Source organism: Geotrypetes seraphini, chromosome 2, assembly GCF_902459505.1.
Source record: "Geotrypetes seraphini chromosome 2, aGeoSer1.1, whole genome shotgun sequence".
NCBI classification, from domain to species: Eukaryota; Metazoa; Chordata; class Amphibia; order Gymnophiona; family Dermophiidae; genus Geotrypetes; species Geotrypetes seraphini.
This window is the reverse complement of record NC_047085.1, coordinates 15,923,656-15,942,421: the sequence shown is the minus strand read 5'-3', so window position 1 is coordinate 15,942,421 and position 18,766 is coordinate 15,923,656. Positions and strand designations below refer to the sequence as shown.

Sequence of the window (18,766 nt, the reverse complement as noted above, 5' to 3'; positions counted from 1 at the left end):
TGGTTTCCCGCAGGGACGGGAACGGTGATGAATTTTGTCACCGTGTCATTCTCTAGTTTAAAACTATAGTGCCAGGAGGAAGTGCTGAGAGGTCGTGCGCTAGGGTGGAGCTCCTGGGCCCCCCCAAACAAAGCACCATTCCACTGCCTATGGACAGGGAAAAATGTTTGAATACCTGAATAAATTCATGTAAACTGTTTTGAGCTCCCTTGGGAGAACATTATAGCAAACTGAATAAATTAATAAAAAAAAAACCAAAAGCCCCACTGGCAACAGGATTTAAATATTGACCTGCATGTATTTCAAGGGACGTTCGAAACATTTATTTAGTCCTGCACATTGCACAGCAAACCCTTGTTTTAAAATTTGATATATCTGTGAACAATGTCCCAGGCCATCGTCCTCTTGAACAGATGGAGTCAAGTAGCATCATTGCTAATTTCAGTCCTGTGTAAATTAATGACAATTTTTAACTCATGAAATGATGTCCAACAAACAAACTAACAAACACACATTCTAACCAGACTATTTTCTCATATACTCTGCACGATTGTGGGGCATTTTTCTATAGATGTTCTAACATGGCTTGACCACAAAGAGGTTTCCATTTCTCACGTCCAGATTTCTGCATATAAAACAGCAAATCTCTTTGACGCAAGATTTGCTCCTTGGGTGTAGAAGATTTTTATTTATTTTTTTTTTTTAGTTCAATATTTTTTATTGATTTTTTTGAAAAAATATAAGAAACAGTTCAAGTACATGGTATCAAAATATAAAACAAAACATTTAGTATAACAAATATTCAGTTACATTGTGCAATGTAGAATTGAATCGTTTTAAAAGATCTAAAGTACTAGGACTGTTCATGAAAAATTAGTAAAAGAAAAGATAAGAGGAAAGAGAAATTGAAGGAAGAAAAAAAAAAAATTGGAAAAAAGGTGAAGGTAAAGAAAAAGAAGAGGAAGAGGAAGAAGAAGAAAAGAGGAGTGTCTATGAAATAGATTGAACATATGAGTCCAGGAATTTCCAGGGTGATTTACATTGTATCAAATTTTTGGAAAGTCGAATTATATTTTTCTTTTCATAAGCATATGATTCAAATTTAAACTAGCTCTTGAAACGCTCTGTTCCTTGCAGACTAGCATCCACCTCTCAGTGCACTGTAGATGAAACCTACTGAGATGGCCAAGGCCCGGTCGCTTATTTCCGCCCTGGCTGCTCTGTTCACATTGCACCGGTCAGTCTCACAACAGTAGATGAAATTGCCGGCCACAGCCAGGCTAATGTTATATGTGGAGCAGATCGGTGAACACAGTTTTGTGATGGAGACAACTTTGGTAGTACCTAAGCCAAAAGAAAAGAAAAGACAAGGACCGCATTATTGAAAATCTTTCCTAATTGCATCAATCTAAAAGGACCCTAGACTCCAAAGTGTGCAGGGGTCTCGGACGATTCATCGTGGCCAGTTCGTTGCGGCCTTTTCAAGTTAAAAAAACATGTATGGGGGAAATTGGGATGTTTTTATCTGAACTTGTTTCAATCATTATTAAGCCACAGAATGGTTCCCTACCTGACCAGCTCACCACTGACCCCCCCTTAATCCCCCAGTGGTGACTGATCCCCTTCCACCCCTCAAATATCATACATTGACAGTACATGCCAGGCTCTGTGACAGCTTCAGATATTATGGCAATTCTTATTAAAACAGCAAGCTGGTCCCAGGAGGGGATCTGTAGAGAAATGGACCCAGGCCCATATACCAATCTAACGAATACACTTGTGGAAATTGTGAGTCTTCGAAAACCTGCACAACATATACTGCACAACAAATTTTAACTTTTTTTCTGAGGCAAGAAGAAAATGAGGTTCACTTTATGGAATTTGGCCTCCTGTGTATGAAAATAGCCTCAGTCTTCGCCTATCACATATAGTTTTTGAGCAAATCGCAAATATTTATAACATGAGAAGTCAGAATGTAACGCATTGCATCAATTTTAACTAAGAAGCAAAAACCCTGATACAAAATTGACGATTTAATCTCAACTGTGCTGATGAAGCTTGAAAATTGCCGATGATGCAATAGGCCTACAGAGAACTGCGTATTCCAGCTCCGCCTCCTCACCCATAATAATTTTATTATATAGCACATTATTACATCATCGTTAAAATGAATACTTTGGCTTAAAACTCTAATTTGAGGCAAACAGTTTAAATATGTCAGAGATTGTTATAACATTTACTCCAGGCATTAGACAATATAGCGAAAATGTTATTTTTTTGTATTATAATGCTCTTTTCCCTAAAATCAGAGGATTATGCTGAAAAATTAAGGTCAGTTTTGAATTCAGCGACCCCCCCAGATCACTAGAGAACACCCACTACAATTCATGCCCCAAATCCTCTGTTGCACAATAATAATAATAATACACTTCCCCCCTCCCCATTCGCGGTTCCTGCACTCGCGGTTTCATATAATCGCGATTTTTTTCTGGGGAGGGGGAAAATAAAAAAACAGTCTTAATGTAAAAAAAAAATCCATCTTTTTTTCCTCCCTGCCGCCTTCCCGGCCTTACCTGGTGGTCTAGAGGGCTTTCGGGGCAGGAGCGATGTTCCTACGCTCCTGCCCCGTGCAGATCGCCATAAGGAAATGGCTGCTGGGAGTTCCCATAGTCTCTCGAGACTACGTCGAGAACTCCCTACAGCTATTTCCTGATGGCAATTTGCACGGGGCAGGAGTGTAGGAAGATCGCTCCTGCCCCAAAAGCCCTCTAGACCACCAGGTAAGGCCGGGAAGGCGACGGGGAGGTGGGGGTGGGTCAGAGCCGGATAATCGCGGTTTTTCGGCATTCGCGGTCCGGCTCTGCCAATATCCCTCGCAAATGACGAGGGAGAAGTGAAATTTATTTTTTTTATATACCGCCAAAGCCATGACAGTTCGAGGCGGTTTACAATAAGAGGTGCTGGACAAACAGCGAAGAGGTACAATACAAAGTCGTCGCATTTGAGGGACAGTGATACAGTATAAGGTTACAATCAATTGAACAAATTTGTTTTTATTGCTTTTCTAAAATTGAAGTAGGATGAGGAATTCAAGATAATGTTTCCCAGCCAGTCATTCCATTTTCCTGCCTGGGAGGCAAGAGTTCTGTCCAGGAATCTTTTGTAGTGGCAGTCCTTTAAGGATGGGAAGGAGAACATGTGAATTCTGCGTGTGGGACTAATAGGACTGATCAGATAAAACTGGGAAACCAGGTACGTGGGGGCCAAGCCCAAAATTGATTTATAACAAAGGCAGAAAAACTTGAACAGGGGCAGCCAGTGAAGTTTCTGGTAGTAGGGGCTAACGTGATCCATTTTCTCAACCCAAAAATCAGATGAACTGCCGAATTTTGAATGATTCGAAGTCTTTGGAGGGTTATCAATGCATCTATAGGAGACACCTGAAGACCTGTTAGGAACAGTAGAATACCTTTCACTGAAGAGAATTATAACTTATTACATTACATTAGTGATTTCTGTTCCGCCATTACCTTGCGGTTCAAGGCGGATTACAAAAGGAGTTATCTGTCCATTTCCAGAGGAATTGAGGAGCAGAGCGAGTTGCTTCAGAGAATTGCGGTGTTAGTTTGTCTTCAAGGATTTCATGACTAGGATGGCTTTTATTTCTTTTCTGAATGATTTGTAGTCTGGGGTCGTTATCAGTAAATTGGAGAGTTGGTGGTCCAGTTTTGATGCCTGTGTGGCTAGAAGGCCATCGTATGGGTTTTTTTCGTTTGACGCCTCTGATTGAGGGATGCGTGAATGGTTTGTGGGCTCTCCTATGTCTGGTTGAGGTAGTTTGGATTATTACATATATTAATCCTCATTGCAATTACAATTATTCTTTCTAACTGGAAGAATTTAGCGGCAGCGGAATGCAATGCCTGATGGAACATGGTTTGTTTGGTGGCCAAATCCGAACGCATTGCTGCGGAGTGGCTTCGGACAGTGAAAAAGTTTGAAAAACTCTGGACTCCTCTTATGGAATACTCCACTCTGCCTCTTCATTCCTCGGGTTGATTCCTTGGGCTATACAAATGAATTGATTGGAAATGACTTTCTCTCTTTTTTTTTTTTTTTTAATTCTTTATTTATTTTCACATCACATTCAAAAGTGCATTAAATTATACAGAACAAATTATCATAGACAGCACTCAATATCAATTATCTTAGACATCAATCAATATCAATACAAAACATATTCCTCCCCCCTTTCATCATAGCCAATCAACAAGAATACCCAATGTGTTTCCCCCTCCCTGGATGTGTGCGCAAATCAGGAAAACAATAAAAACAATACACAACTACTCAGAGTCAACAGAATTTGTTAATGGGCCCCATACTAATTAAAAAAAAATTATAATGACCTAATATAACTGAATTCATTTTTTCAAATTTATAGCATAAACATAAAGACTCCCACCAAAAGGAACCAGGGCATAACATCAGAAGGGAGCCGAGGCTGGTGCAGCCAGCAGGGGGAAGAGGCTGCTAATGCCGGTGAACATTTCTAGTGGTGTACGGGAGGCAGGGGGCTCTCAAGAGGCGGGGAAGATCAGGGGATGCAAAGTGCAGCAATGCCAGGTGCCACCACCCTGGGAGGAGAGTGTGGCACAGTGGTTTGAGCTACAGCCTCCGCATCCTGAGGTTGTGGGTTCAAACCCCACGCTGCACCTTGTGACCCTAGGCAAGTCACTTCATCCTCCACTGCCCCAGGAACATTACATAGGTTGTGAGCCCACAAGAACAGAGAGGGAAAATGCTTGAAGTACCTGTATGTAAACCGCTTTGAGTGTGGTGGCATTCAAGTCCCAATCCCTTTCCCTGATGTCATAATGCCTCATTCCACCAATAAAAGCCAACCTTGTCAGTGATGTCACAATGGCTTCATTCTTCTATACTTGGCTCACTGCTGCTATTGGAGGAGAGTGTGGTTAAGGCTACAGCCTCAGCACCTTGAGGTTGTGGGTTCAAACCCTGTGTGGTTACCTATGACCTTGAGCAAGTCACTTAATCCTCCACTGCCCCAGGTACAGTAGACAGATTATGTGCCCACCAGGAAAGACAGAAAAATGCTTGAAGTACCAGTATATAAATCGCTTTGAGTGTGGTTGTATAACTACAGAAAGGAGGTATACAAGTCCCAGTTCCTTTCCCTGATGTCATTATGCCTCATTCCACCAATAAAACTCAACCTCATCAGTGATGTCACAATGGCTTGACTGTCCTAGACTTGGCTCATTTTTACTACATTTTGATTTCTAGAGTGGTGCAATGGTTAAAGCTACAGACTCAGCACCCTGAGGTTGTGGGTTCAAACCCTTGTGACCCTGGGCAAGTCACTTAATCCTCCACTGCCCCAGATACATTAGATAGATCAGACATGGCCAACTCCAGTCCTCGAGGGCCGGAATCCAATCTGATTTTCAGGATTTCCCCAATGAATTTGCATTGAAAGCAGTGCATGCAAATAGATCTCATGCATATTCATTGGGGAAATCCTGAAAACCTGATTGGATTCCGGCCCTCGAGGACCGGAGTTGCCCATGTCTGAGATAGACTGTGAGCCCACCAGGACAGGAAAAATGCTTGAGTACCTGAATGTAAACTGCTTTGAGTGTGGTGGTATACAAGTCCCAATCCCTTTCCCTGATGTCATAATGCCTCATTCCTCCAATAAAAGCCAACCTCATCAGTGATGTCACCAATGGCTTCATTGTTCTATACTTGGCTCACTTCTATTATTGGAGGAGAGTGTGGCGCAGTGGTTAAGGCTACAGCCTCAGCACCCTGAGGTTGTGGGTTCAAACCTGGGAGCCTGAGCAAGTCACTTAATCCTTCACTGCCCCAGGTACATTAGACAGATTGTGAGCCCACCAGGACAGACAGCAAAAATGCTTGAAGTACCTGAATGTAAACCACTTGGGCTATAAGTGGTATATAAATACTACAAATAAATAAACCTCTCTAGCTATACCACTGCTCTTAACGTCCCTTTACCTAATGAACCTAGGATGGATAAGCGATATATCAAGCCTAAATAAACTTGAAACTTAATTAGAATGAAGTGTGTTCACAGCATGAACACAGACCTCCGTACCCTCACCTACATGACTGCAAACTCGTCCCCCCAAAAAAAATCAAAGACTCACCAATAAAGCAGTGGCAAAATCAGGCCTCATCGTTATTAACTAGAATCATAGCATCAACTTGCTTTCTAGGACATAAAAAATGACAAAGACTAGGGGACGTTCAAATGAGAAGTATGGACGTTTATCGATTCAAATCCAACCTCTATCAGCAATGATTTCCACTCATTTGAATCAAATGAAGGAGGACTATAGAGAATTAAGTAGAGTATATATAGGGTTACCAGACGTCCGGATTTCCCTGGACAAGTCCGGGGGTCCGGATGGCTTTTCAAAACCCGGCACTTTGTCCGGAACTGGGCGTGGTGCAGTCAGAACAGGACGGAATTGGGCGGGCATGTGAGCATGGTCATGGGTCCAGAGTTTCCTTTGGGTATATAGGTAGTGTAAGCCTAGGTGTGGTGGGATGAGGGGCAGGGTGGGGAGGGCCTAAACAGCTAGAGATATATGGACTAGCGTTATCTAGTTACCCAGTCTGCCCATCCACAGTAACCATTATCTCCTCCTCTCCCTATTGGCTAAGGCCTTTTACACCTGCATTGTGATGTCATAGAGCTTTAAGGTTATAGAAACATGAAGGCAGATAAAGGCCAAATGGCCCATCCGCAGCATCCACTATCTCCTCCTCTCCCTATTGGCTAAGGCTCTTAACATTTGCATCTCCTTTTCCTATAGGCTAAGGCTCTTTACACCTGAATTGTGATGTCATAGAGCTTTAAGGTTATAGAAACATGAAGGCAGATAAAGGCCAAATGGCCCATCCGCAGCATCCACTATCTCCTCCTCTCCCTATTGGCTAAGGCTCTTAACATTTGCATCTCCTCTTCCTATAGGCTAAGGCTCTTTACACCTGCATTGTGAGGTCATAGAGCTGCCCATCCACAGTAACCATTATCTCTTCCTCTCTCTCTAAGAGATCTGACGTGCCTATCCCAGGCTTTCTTGAAATCAGACACAGTCTCTGTCTCCACCACCTCTTCCAGGAGACTGTTCCATGCATCAATCACCCTTTCTGTAAAAAAGTATTTCCTCAGATTACTCCTGAGCCTGTCACCTCTTAACTTCATCCTATGCCCTCTCATTGCAGAGTTTCCTTTCAAGTGAGAGAGACTCGACTCGTTCATTTACATCACGTAGGTATTTAAATGTCTCTCAAGAATAATAATGATAACAACAAAATATATATAAAAAAAAAAATGTTATTAGCTAAATGTCCCTTGAAAAACCATTTAATTCAAGTGGAGAAAAAGCCTCAACCTTGCAGACGGCAACCCAATGAGTTTTTAGCCATTCTAATTCTGTATCACAGGCAAAAAACTCCACAATTCTTCAAAAATGTAATTTTTCAAAAACGGGAAATCATCCCACCACTGTGCACAGGGAAAAGGAAAAAGAACAAGAGACAAAAATTACACTTATCTTCATAGATATCACTAATCAGAATATAATGCCCGATCCAACGTGTCAATCTTCCTGCTATAGTGAACTCAGCATTGGGGTGAAGATAAGGAGCTAGATCTTAATGTCCAACAAGGCTCTTGTTTCGCCAACAAGTGGCCGTTTCAGGGAAACTCGAAACTCCCGTTCTCTTCTGCTCCGTTCGCGATTTGGCTTCAGAATGGCGCCCAGATTAAAACTCTGTGCCTCATGACGTCACTTCTGCCGGAACCCAAAAAGATCCTCAAAATTTTCAAAAACAAAAACAGAAACTAAAAAACTAATAGAACGCGCACCATTCAAGTTTCTGGTTGAGTCCTTTAGGCCAGATAGTATCCCCCCCCCAAAAAATGGATCTCTGCTCACTCTGGTAAAATATAGTCTTCACATCACCCCTACGTGATGTCACGGTTAGGTGATCCAATACAAAGCATCGAAACTCCTCAAAAGAATGTTTTAAGTCTGTCCCCATACGTCTTGCGCACCATTTTAGTAGCCTTCCTCTGGACCGACTCCATCCTTTTTATATCTTTTTGAAGGTGAGGCCTCCAGAATTGTACACAATATTCTAAATGAGGTTTCACCAGAGTCTTATATAGTGACATCAATACCTCCTTTTTTCTACTGGACATACTGACCCTGGAGAGCTCACAATTAAAAAAAATAAAAAATTGCTATCAGCTACAATGACCTCTGAACCTGTGACCTCTGGTCTGGTTTTAGCTAGCTGCTAACATTAGGCTACTCCTCCACAACATTTTATAAAATGGCCTTTCCTTTGCAGCCACAAAGATGTCCTTGTCCCCTGTTTTGCCCCATTCATAGTTTGGCCGTTTCAGTTTTTCTAATGGGTGTTTATGCTGAACGTAGCTATTTGGCGCCCAATCCCACTGGTAAAGAATACTACCCAGATTTTTGGTGTCTAACTTTAGGCACTAGTTATGGAATCCCCCCCCCCCCCCCTTTTAGCATGGGTAACTGTGGCCCAGTCCAACTGGCCGTTGCCATGACAGAGGACATATTCAGCAGCACGGCCCATCCAGAGTGGTTTAACCAGGGAGAATTTCTTCTCATTGGGAATGGCGGAACTTACCAGCTCCTGCATACTGTATTGCGGTCACGCAGTAGGTATCCATGTCTGTGCACCGGGTTTCTATCATACATTCTTTGTTAGTTGGTTGTATCAAGCACGTGTAACACGTCAAAGAGTAAGCTGAAACGAGAGACCCATATCATGTTATTACATAGAGGGGATTGTTTTACACAAATCTCCACAAGTATGTAGCGGCATTTACACATGTAGATTACATACATGTGTGAATGTTGATCTCAGAAAGCCACTATTTACGTTTGGAAATCCATAACACATATAATAATAATAATAATAACTTTATTTTTCTATACCGCCATAGTCAGGCGACTTCTAGGCGGTTCACATTGAAAGAAGGCTGGACAGTCAGCGAATAACAATAAGTCTAAATACAATACAATAAGTCTAAATAGAAAGCTTATATACTAATTGGAGTTCTATGGGTAAAGAATACATGAAAGGAGCTTCTTGAGAGAAAGAAAAGGCGTTTACAGAGGGGGAAATCCTAGTGAGAGGGAGAGGACAGTTTTAGTCAATGAATTTGGCAGATAGGGCGGTTTTAATTGATTTTCGGAATGCACTGTAAGTAGATTGGGTTCGTTTATGTAGTTTCTCAGCCAGACTTGCTGTCTGTTCGCTTGGAACTTAAAGGCTCTATCCAGGAAGGATTTGTATCTACAGCCCGAGATCTTTGGGTATGCAAAGAAGTTTTTGTTTCTGGTTGTTCGTGTGGGGTTGTGTAGGATGAAGTGAGTTTGCAGGACTAGATTCAGTAAATGGCACTGAAAAGAAACATTTGCACGGAGCGCTGTTTTCTAAATGGCGTTCTGAGTTGCACACCGTTTCTAGAACATAAGAATATAAACATATGAATAGCCTTAGTGGACATATATGGTGGGATTGTAATAAAATTGTTCCATTTGGGGGGCTGGTCCCTGTTCCATTACAAAAGAATATTTGTGGTTTATGGTTTATTAAGTTATATTCACCCCCTTTAACAAGGTGGGTTACAATACCACATTCACAATAAGCATTACAGACCGCCATAAGACACACATGTGTATATCTCCTCAACATATCAATCAATTTACCCAATGAAATTGCTCAACACCCATGCTTCATTTCACAAAGAAAGATGTCTCTTCAACAGCCTCTTAAAAACAATCACATCTTTTTGCTTTCCCTCAGGGATCAGTGCTGGGGCCGATCCTGTTCAATATGTTTGTGAGCGACATTGCTGAAGGGTTAGAAGGAAAAGTTTGCCTTTATGTGGATGATACCAAGATTTGTAACAGAGTAGACACCGAGGAGGGAGTGGAAAACATTAAAAGGGATCTACAAAAATTAGAAGAATGGCCTAATATCTGGCAACTAAAATTCAATGCAGAGTAATGCATTTGGGGATTAGAAATTGGAAGGAGCAGTATATGCTGGGAGGTGAGAGGCTGAAATGCACGGATGGGGCGAGGGACCTTGGGGTGATAGTGTCCGAAGATCTAAAGGCAAAAAGACAGTGTGACAAGGTGATGGCTGTTGCCAGAAGGATGCTGGGCTGTATAGAAAGAGGCATAGCCAGTAGAAGAAAGAAGGTGTTGATGCCCCTCTACAGGTCGTTGGTGAAGCCCCACTATGAGTATTGCGTTCAGTTTTGGAGACCAGATCTGCCAAAGGATATAAGAAGACCTGAAGTGGTCCAGAGGAAGCCCTGAATATGTATACCCTACAGGAAAGGAGGGACAGGGTAGATATGATTCAGACGTTCAAATACTTGAAAGGTATTAATGTAGAGCAAAATCTTTTTCAGAGAAAGGAAAATGGTAAAACTGGTGACGAGACAAAACCGCGCGAGACAATTGTGCACAGACATTTGCGGCCAGACAATCGCACACAGGACGTCAGCGTGCTGGATTCAAACACTGTTTTACAACGGTCCGAGGGGTGTGTGGGGAGGAATGTCCCACTTTACTTTGAAATGGTGGTGCTCCCGTTGGGGGTGGGGTGGGGGAAATCCTCCCATTAGAGAGGAAACTAATTTTTCCCTAAAAAAGAGGGATAAAGGCTGTTTCCTCTATAATGGGGGTTCCCCCCAACACCCCCCACAACGGGAGCGCCAACAGTTCTTAGTAAAGTGGGAGGGGGGTGTTCCCCCACATACACCCCCTCGGACCACTTTAAAATAGTGTTTGAATCCAGTGCGCTGAGGTCCTGCACGCGATTGTCTGCCCGCAATCGTCCATGACAATTGTCTTGCGTGGTTTCATCTATGTATCGATAAAACTAGAGGGAATAATATGAGGTGGAGGGGTGATAGACTCAAGAGTAATGTTAGGAAATTTTTTTTTTACGGAGAGAGTGGTTGATGCCTGGAATGCACTCCCGAGGGAGGTGGTGGAGAGGAAAATGGTGACAGAGTTCAAAAAAGCATGGGATGAGCACAGAGGATCTCTAATCAGAAAATAATGGTATATATTGAAGAACTGACGCCAGTATTGGACAGACTTGCACGGTCTGTGTAACATATATGGCCATTCAGTTGAGGATGGGCTGGGATGGATTAGATGAGCTGGAGTGACCTTCGACAGAGACTCCAGTAGATGTTCAATACTGGGCAGAGCTCTGGGTTTCTGGTCCAGAAATATCTAAGAAAAATAACAATTTAAATTAAATCATTAAATTATAGAGAGTGTACAGTATGTTTGGGCAGACTGGATGGATCACTCTGGTCTTTATCTGCCGTCATTTACTATGTTACTATGCCAACAGGCATTTGATATGCTGAGAGAGAAGCTAATGGCACCTCCTGGGTTGATGTATCCAGACTTCACCAAGCCATTCATACTGACCACTGATGCCAGCCGCAGTAGACTGGGTGCTCGATCAAGAATAGGGAGGTCAAGAACAAGTGATTGTGTATGCCAGTCGCGAACTACCCAAGAGCGAGAGGAATAACAAGAATTATAGTTCATTTAAGTTGGAGCTACTGACATTGAAATGGGCAATCATAGAGAGGTTCTGAGACTACTTGATATATAAAGAGTTCATTGTGAAAACAGACCACAACCCCCTAAGGTATTTGGACACTGCAAAAGTATCGGCGTTGGTCCAGCAGTGCTTGGCCCAGCTGGTTGATTTCAATTTTGAAGTGCAGTATTAACTGGGCCGTCAGAACACCAGTGCAGACATATTGTCCAGACTGCACGAACTGGGGACAGAGGGGGAAGATGACAGTGAATCTTGGGTTGTAGGGGCCAAGGAGATTCAACAGCGGTTCTAAGCCCAGAGCAAGGACATCCAAGCTGAGACAGATAGTCCTCCCCCGGAAGGGCTAGAGCTCGGATCGCTATGCTTCTCTGATCACATGGCATGTGACCTGCAGAGAACAGATACAATACTAAAGCTACTAATAGAGGCCATCCTGAGTTCCAAAACAGAAAACTATGAGACTTGGACGGAGGACAGTAAAAAGCTCTGGAGAATGCGGGAGAGGCTAAAATTGAAAGACTGCCTATTATACAGAGTACTCAAGACCCCTAGGGACCAGGACGTGGTCTATCAGTTGGTAGTCCCAGATTGCCTGAAAGCGGAAATTCTACCAACCTACCAAAATGAATGGGATACCAAGCCGAGGAAGCTGTAACTCGAGTCATTCATTTAACTCAAGCCTTTCATAGACGATATTATTGGCTACAAGTGCACAAGGATTGTACTAGGCCACATTCATCCTAGCAAGACACACTTCAGATCTTCAGATTTAAGTTAACAATAATGTGCATTATAGTGTATCTTTCCTAAGGGATACCAGTGGAATGTGAATTTGCTGATACCTGTAAGGGGGGGGAGGGTGATTGAGGGTATTTGTGGACAGGGGACCATTGTCCTAGCGTGTAGGGATGACCACCACACAAGAAGGGGGGTCTTTAACTTATCCGAGCTAGAAACCCCAAATGTGGTCAGTTGAAACACTGGGCTTCAGTAGTCATATGGGTTTAGGGGGTAGATGTATGATATAGTTTGTATCTTGTAGCATTTAACCTAAGTTTCTATGGTAAATATAACATCCTGTTTACCTCTGTACGCTTACCAATCGCTGAATGCCATCCAGCCTTACAAACTGGTACCTACGCTGAAGAGTTTGCCTATTGATCTTCACAAAATTTTGCTCAATGAACGTTATACTTCTTTTCTTGCTGAATCCCTTGGTTGCGTGAAGTTATTTGGGAACCCTACTAGTTACCGTGACACGTGCACCAACTTGTATCTCGAGGTAGTTATACCACTCCACCGACAAGGGGTCCACAGTAGTAATGAAAAAATATTGCCAACTAGTCATCTTTGTATTCTCCCATCTATAAGTCTTCTCTTTTTTTTTGCACATATTATCTAACACCTGGAAGGATAACCAGAGGGAATTGCTTACCAGTCCACGTGCAGAAGGCTGCAATCAAGAGGGAAACGAGAAATGTCTTCATCTTCATAAGTTCCTTAGACCCAACTGCTCCAGGAAATGTTTAGATTTTGGTTGCTGTGAACGTTGCTTTAAAATAGGGAGAGAAATAAAATAAACTAGGTTACAATAAAATATTATTAAGCAAATTAAACGAGAAGACAGTTACGAGTGTGAAACGTCACTTATTTTGTAGGATGAAATATGGTTAGTGATGTTTCTTTGTAGTAGATGAATGAGATATTTTTATAGGTTGTTTTGCATATTTATTGTGTATGTAAAGTTGTAATCCGCTTTGTTAAAGGAAGACTATAAATAATAAACTATAATAAATTTAAAAAAACAACCCAAAAGTAAATTCTAAGACACAAAAGGGAGGGAGGAAATGTGTAGGGTCAATTCAGAGAGGAAGCTTTGGTAAAATAACAGGGCTTGAGCATGGTGCATATTTCCTTGTGTGTTGCATGTAGGCATCATTGGGGTGAAGTCTGGGCAGAACATGGGTGGAGTTCATACAGTTATGACAATGTTGTTGTGCGCTCTCACCTGGAGTACTGCGTCCAGTACTGGTCGCCATACATGAAGAAGGACACGGTACTACTCAAAAGGGTCCAGAGAAGAGCGACTAAAATGGTTAAGGGGCTAGAGGAGTTTCCGTACAGTGAGAGATTGGAGAAACTGGGCCTCTTCTCCCTTGTAAAGAGGAGACTGAGAGGGGACATGATCGAAACATTCAAGATAATGAAGGGAATAGATTTAGTAGATAAAGACAGGTTGTTCACCCTCTCCAAGGTAGGGAGAACGAGAGGACATTCTCTAAAACTGAAAGGGGATAGATTCCATAAGAACATAAGGAAGTTCGTCTTCACCCAGAGAGTGGTAGAAAACTGGAACGCTCTTCTGGAGGCTGTTATAGGGGAAAACACCCTTCAGGGATTCAAGACAAAGTTGGGCAAGTTCATGCTAAACTGGTGAGACTGGACTCATTTGGAGCACTGGTCTTGACCTAGGGGCCGCCGCATGAGCGGACTGCTGGGCAGTATGGACCATTGGTCTGACCCAGCAGCAGCAATTCTTATGTTCTTATGTACATACATTTCCTGTTATAAAATTATCTCAAAAAACAAATGGACTTCACACAAGACTACAGATGAAGAAAAGGTTTGAAAAGCATTGTCCACAAGTAGACCGCTGGATGAGTTATTCAAGGTTTATGTGGCTAGTGGTCAATTGTGTCTTCCAACCCTGAATTCAACAATTTCCAAACTTTAGAACAGGACTTTTAGGAACGTTTGCTCTTATATCTGCAGAGATTAAGGTTACCAGACGTCTGGATTTCCGTGGCCGTGTCCTCCTTTTGAGGACACATCTGGAGATCTGGACCGCTTTTCAAAGCCTTGTAATCAGTTCTGAGCTCTTCGGGGAGGATGGGATATAAAACTAACCAAATTAATAAATAATTTTTTTGAGCTACTGAAAAGCAATCAAGGTCTATTTTTATGTAGATATATTTGTATGTTTCATAGAAACAGATAAAGGCCAAATGGCCCATCCAGTCTGCCCATCCGCAGTAACCATTATCTCTTTCTCTCTCCGAGAGATCCCACGGGCCTATCCCAGGCCCTCTTGAATTCAGACACAGTCTCCGTTTCCACAACCTCTTCTTGGAGACTGTTCCACGCATCTACCACCCTTTCCGTAAAAAGTATTTCCTCAGATTACTCCAGAGCCTATCACTTCTTAACTTCATCCTATGCCCTCAAATGAAAGAGACTCGACTCATGCATATTTATATTATGTATGTATTTAAATGACTCTATCATACCTCCCCTCTCCCACCTTTCTTCCAAAGTATACAGATTGAGATCTTTAAGTCTGTCCCCATACACCTTATGAGGAAGACCACACACCATTTTAGTAGCCTTCCTCTGGACCGACCATCCTTTTTATATCTTTTTGAAGGTGCGGCTTCCAGAATATTCTAAATAAGGTCTCACCAGAGTTTTATACAGAGGCATCAATACCTTCTTTTTCCTACTGGCCATACCTCTCCCTATGTAACCTAGCATCCTTCTAGCTTTCGCCGTCACCTTTTCAACCTGTTTGGCCACCTTAAGATCATCACATACAATCACACTCAAGTCCCGCTCTTACGTTGTGCACATAAGTTCTTCACCCCCTAAACTGTACCGTTCCCTCAGGTTTTTGCAGCGCAAATCATACCCGACAACCCTTCAGCAATATCATTTATAAAAATGTTAAAAAGAACAGGCTCAAAAACAGAACCTTGAGGCACACCACTGTTGTTAGTCATAATATATTATGTGTGTTAATTGCGAGCCGCTCAGAATTGATGGTGTGGGTTTTGTGATCGCTGCCGCCGTGCTGTGTCCCTCCGTGCCGAATTCCATTTTCAAACATGGAGGCAGGGAACACGCCGGCGACTCTCCCCTCCTGCCCTCACTCACCAACTGCTGTCGACGCTGCTGCTCCTCTTCAAAGCAGCCTGCTGAGGTTCGCGGCCGGCTGTAGTGAACCTCGCAGGCTGCTCTGCACCTCGGTAGCACGTTCCCTCTGACGTATGCGATCGCATCAGAGGGAACGTGCTACCGAGGTGCAGAGCGGCCTGCGAGGGTCGCTACAGCCGGCCGGGATCCTCAGCAGGCTGTTTTAAAGAAGAGGAGGGCAGACGCAAAAGACCAGGAAGCCGCATTCTGGATAGGAGGAGCAGTTAAAGGGTGCTGTTGGACGGGGGAGCAGGGAAGAGGGACAGGGGGAGCAAGTAAGGAGTGATGCTGGACAGGGGGAGCAGGGAAGAGGGATGGGGAAGCAGGAAAGGAGTGCTGCTGGACAGGGGGAGCAGGGAAGAGGTGCTGCTGGACAGGGGGAGCAGTGAAGAGGTGCTGCTGGACAGGGGAGATGTAAAATGAAGGGAGAAGGGCTGCTGCTGGACAGGGGGAGCAGTGAAGGGGTGCTGCTGGATACAGGGGAGGTAAAAGGAAGGGAGAAGGGCTACTGCTGGACAGGGGGAGTAGGCAAAGGGTGGTGGTGGACAGCCGAGGAAAGAGAGAGACAGAAAGAAAGACAGACAGACAGAAAGCGGCCAAGGAGAGAGAGAGAGAAAGAAAACCAGACACACACATCTATTCTAGCACCCGTTAATGTAACGGGCTTAAAGTCTAGTAAATAAATAAGAACCATAGTAGAGGCCCGCAGAACCATGCTTACCTCGGGCCTAATAGAGTGTTAATCCAGCCCTGCTAGGGTTACCATATGGCTCCAGGAAAAGGAGGGTGGATTGGGACACCCGGGTTTTACTTATATTGAAAGCAACACATCTGGGTTTTACTTCTGTTGAAAGCAATGGAAGTAAAACCTGGATGTCTCAAGTCGTCCTCTTTTTTTCTGGCGCCATAGGGTAACCCTGAGGTCCTCTTACACCTGATCCGTCCTGTTCACCCACTGCCCAGCTCATGTCAGACTTGCCTTTCCATCAGTCACAGTTATACTGGGTCAGCGTTCATATTTTCTCCCTACCTTTCTTCTGACACGTGTGCACAGTTCAGCGGGCCCCGGCCACAAATGCACAGAGACGATGCCTGTCTTGAGGACTCCCTGCAGTAACTGAAACGCTCAGAACTCTCCTTTGAAACTCGTCCCTTCAAAGTCCATTCAGACTAGCAGCGAGCATTCCGGGGTCAGTGCTTCTTAAAGGGACAGAACCTCCCCACCCTCCAGACTGTCCGCGGCATAGCTTACATCCAAGGGGGGGGGGGGGGGCTGAAGGAACTATGTACCTGAAAAGTCAGTGATGAGAAGAGGAAAGATAAGACCAATGCAAACCTTAAATAAAATAAATATACACATTCTATTGGGTTGCACAAAGCAAGAGAAAAAGAAAAATAGAGAATACAGTTCCTGTGTGACTGACATTCACTCTCTCTCTCTCTGGTTTCACAAATAAACAGTTCATTGATAATATTTCTATAAAACAAGGTTTCCAAGGGCTTAGAAACATGACAGCACGTAAAGGCCAAATGGCCCATCCAGTCTGCCCATCTGTAGCATCCACTATCTCCTCCTCTCCCTAAGAGATTGCACATAACTTAGGGATACCGGACATCCGGATTTCCTCGGACTTGTCCTTTCTTTGAGGACATGTCCGGGGGTCCGGACAGCTTTTCAAAACCCGGCACTTTGTCCAGGTTTTGAAAAGCTTCCCCTGAAACAGTACGCCTACACCTGGAGTACTGTGTCCAGTATTGGTCACCGTACCTTAAGAAGGATATGGCAATACTTGAGAGGGTCCAGAGGAGAGCGACACGAATGATTAAGGGCATGGGAAACCTTTCATACACTGAAAGATTGGAGAGACTGGGGCTCTTCTCCCTGGAAAAGCGGAGACTCAGAGGAGACATGATAGAGACCTTCAAGATCATGAAGGGCATAGAGAGAGTAGAGAGGGACAGATTCTTCAAACTTTCAGAACATAAAAAAACAAGAGGGCATTCGGAAAAGTTGGAAGGGGACAGATTCAAAACGAATGCTAGGAAGTTTTTCTTTACCCAACGTGTGGTGGACACCTGGAATGCACTTCCAGAGGACGTAATAGGGCAGAGTACGGTACTGGGGTTCAAGAAAGGATTGGACAATTTCCTGCTGGAAAAAGGGATAGAGGGCTATAGATAAAGGATTACTGTACAGGTCCTGGACCTGTTGGGCCACCGCGTGAGTGGACTGCTGGGCACGATGGACCTCAGGTCTGACCCAGCGGAGGCACTGCTTATGTTCTTATGTTGTGTTGGGAAGAGGGCTTCTGCGCATGCATGGATACCCTCCTGCATGACCAGAGAAAGCGGCGGGGGCGGGGCTAGGGTGGGATTAGGGGCAGGACTGGGGCGTAAAGGGGCAGGGATGGGTGGGTCTGGGGGCGGGTCTTGGGGCCTGGATTTTACAAATGTAAAATCTGGCAACCCTACACGTACTTGTCTCACACTTTCTTGAATTTAGACACAGTTTTTGTCTCCATCATCTCTACTGGGAGACTATTCCATGCATCTACCACCCTTTCTGTAAAAAAATATTTCCTATCACCTCTGAACCTCATTCTATGCCCTCTCACTCTGGAGTTTCCTTTTAAATGAGTTGCCTCGTTAGTATTTATGCCACATAGGTATTTTAACGTCTCTATCCTATCCCATGGCGTAGCGAGGGAGGTTGGCGCCCAGGGCATGGCACCTGGCATCGCTGCCCCATGTGCTCCCATTCTTCCCCGCTGCTTGAGCGCCTCCCCGCGTACTTCTTGAAATGTTCGCAGGCAGAAACAGCATCTTTCACCTGCTGCTCACGTAGGCCTCGGCTCCCTTCTGACATCACGTCCCGGTTCCGCGACCAGGACACGATGTCAGAAGGCAGCCGAGGCTGGCGTGAGCAACAAGCAGAAGACACTGCTTGTACCGGCGTACAGTTAAAGGGGCACGCAGAGGAGGAGAGCCCTCTGCTATGACGGCGCCCGGGCTGGTCTTCTCCCCTTTGCTACGCCACTGATCATATCTTCCCTCTCCCACCTTTTCTCCAAAGTATACATTTTAAGATCTTCAAGTTCGT

General features: G+C 44.0%; 1 protein-coding gene across 1 annotated transcript; it reads right to left on the bottom strand.

Annotated features, from left to right (window-relative positions):
* Window positions 1-994: 994 nt before the first annotated feature.
* On the bottom strand, window positions 995-17,318 carry LOC117356024 (lymphocyte antigen 6E-like). The gene is made up of 4 exons (XM_033935267.1): window positions 16,697-17,318; window positions 13,133-13,249; window positions 8,719-8,838; window positions 995-1,344 (listed from the first exon to the last, which is right to left on the bottom strand). Exons 2-4 carry the CDS (start codon window positions 13,188-13,190, stop codon window positions 1,139-1,141), a joined length of 384 nt encoding a protein of 127 aa, XP_033791158.1. The 5' UTR covers window positions 13,191-13,249; window positions 16,697-17,318; the 3' UTR covers window positions 995-1,138.
* Window positions 17,319-18,766: the final 1,448 nt, after the last annotated feature.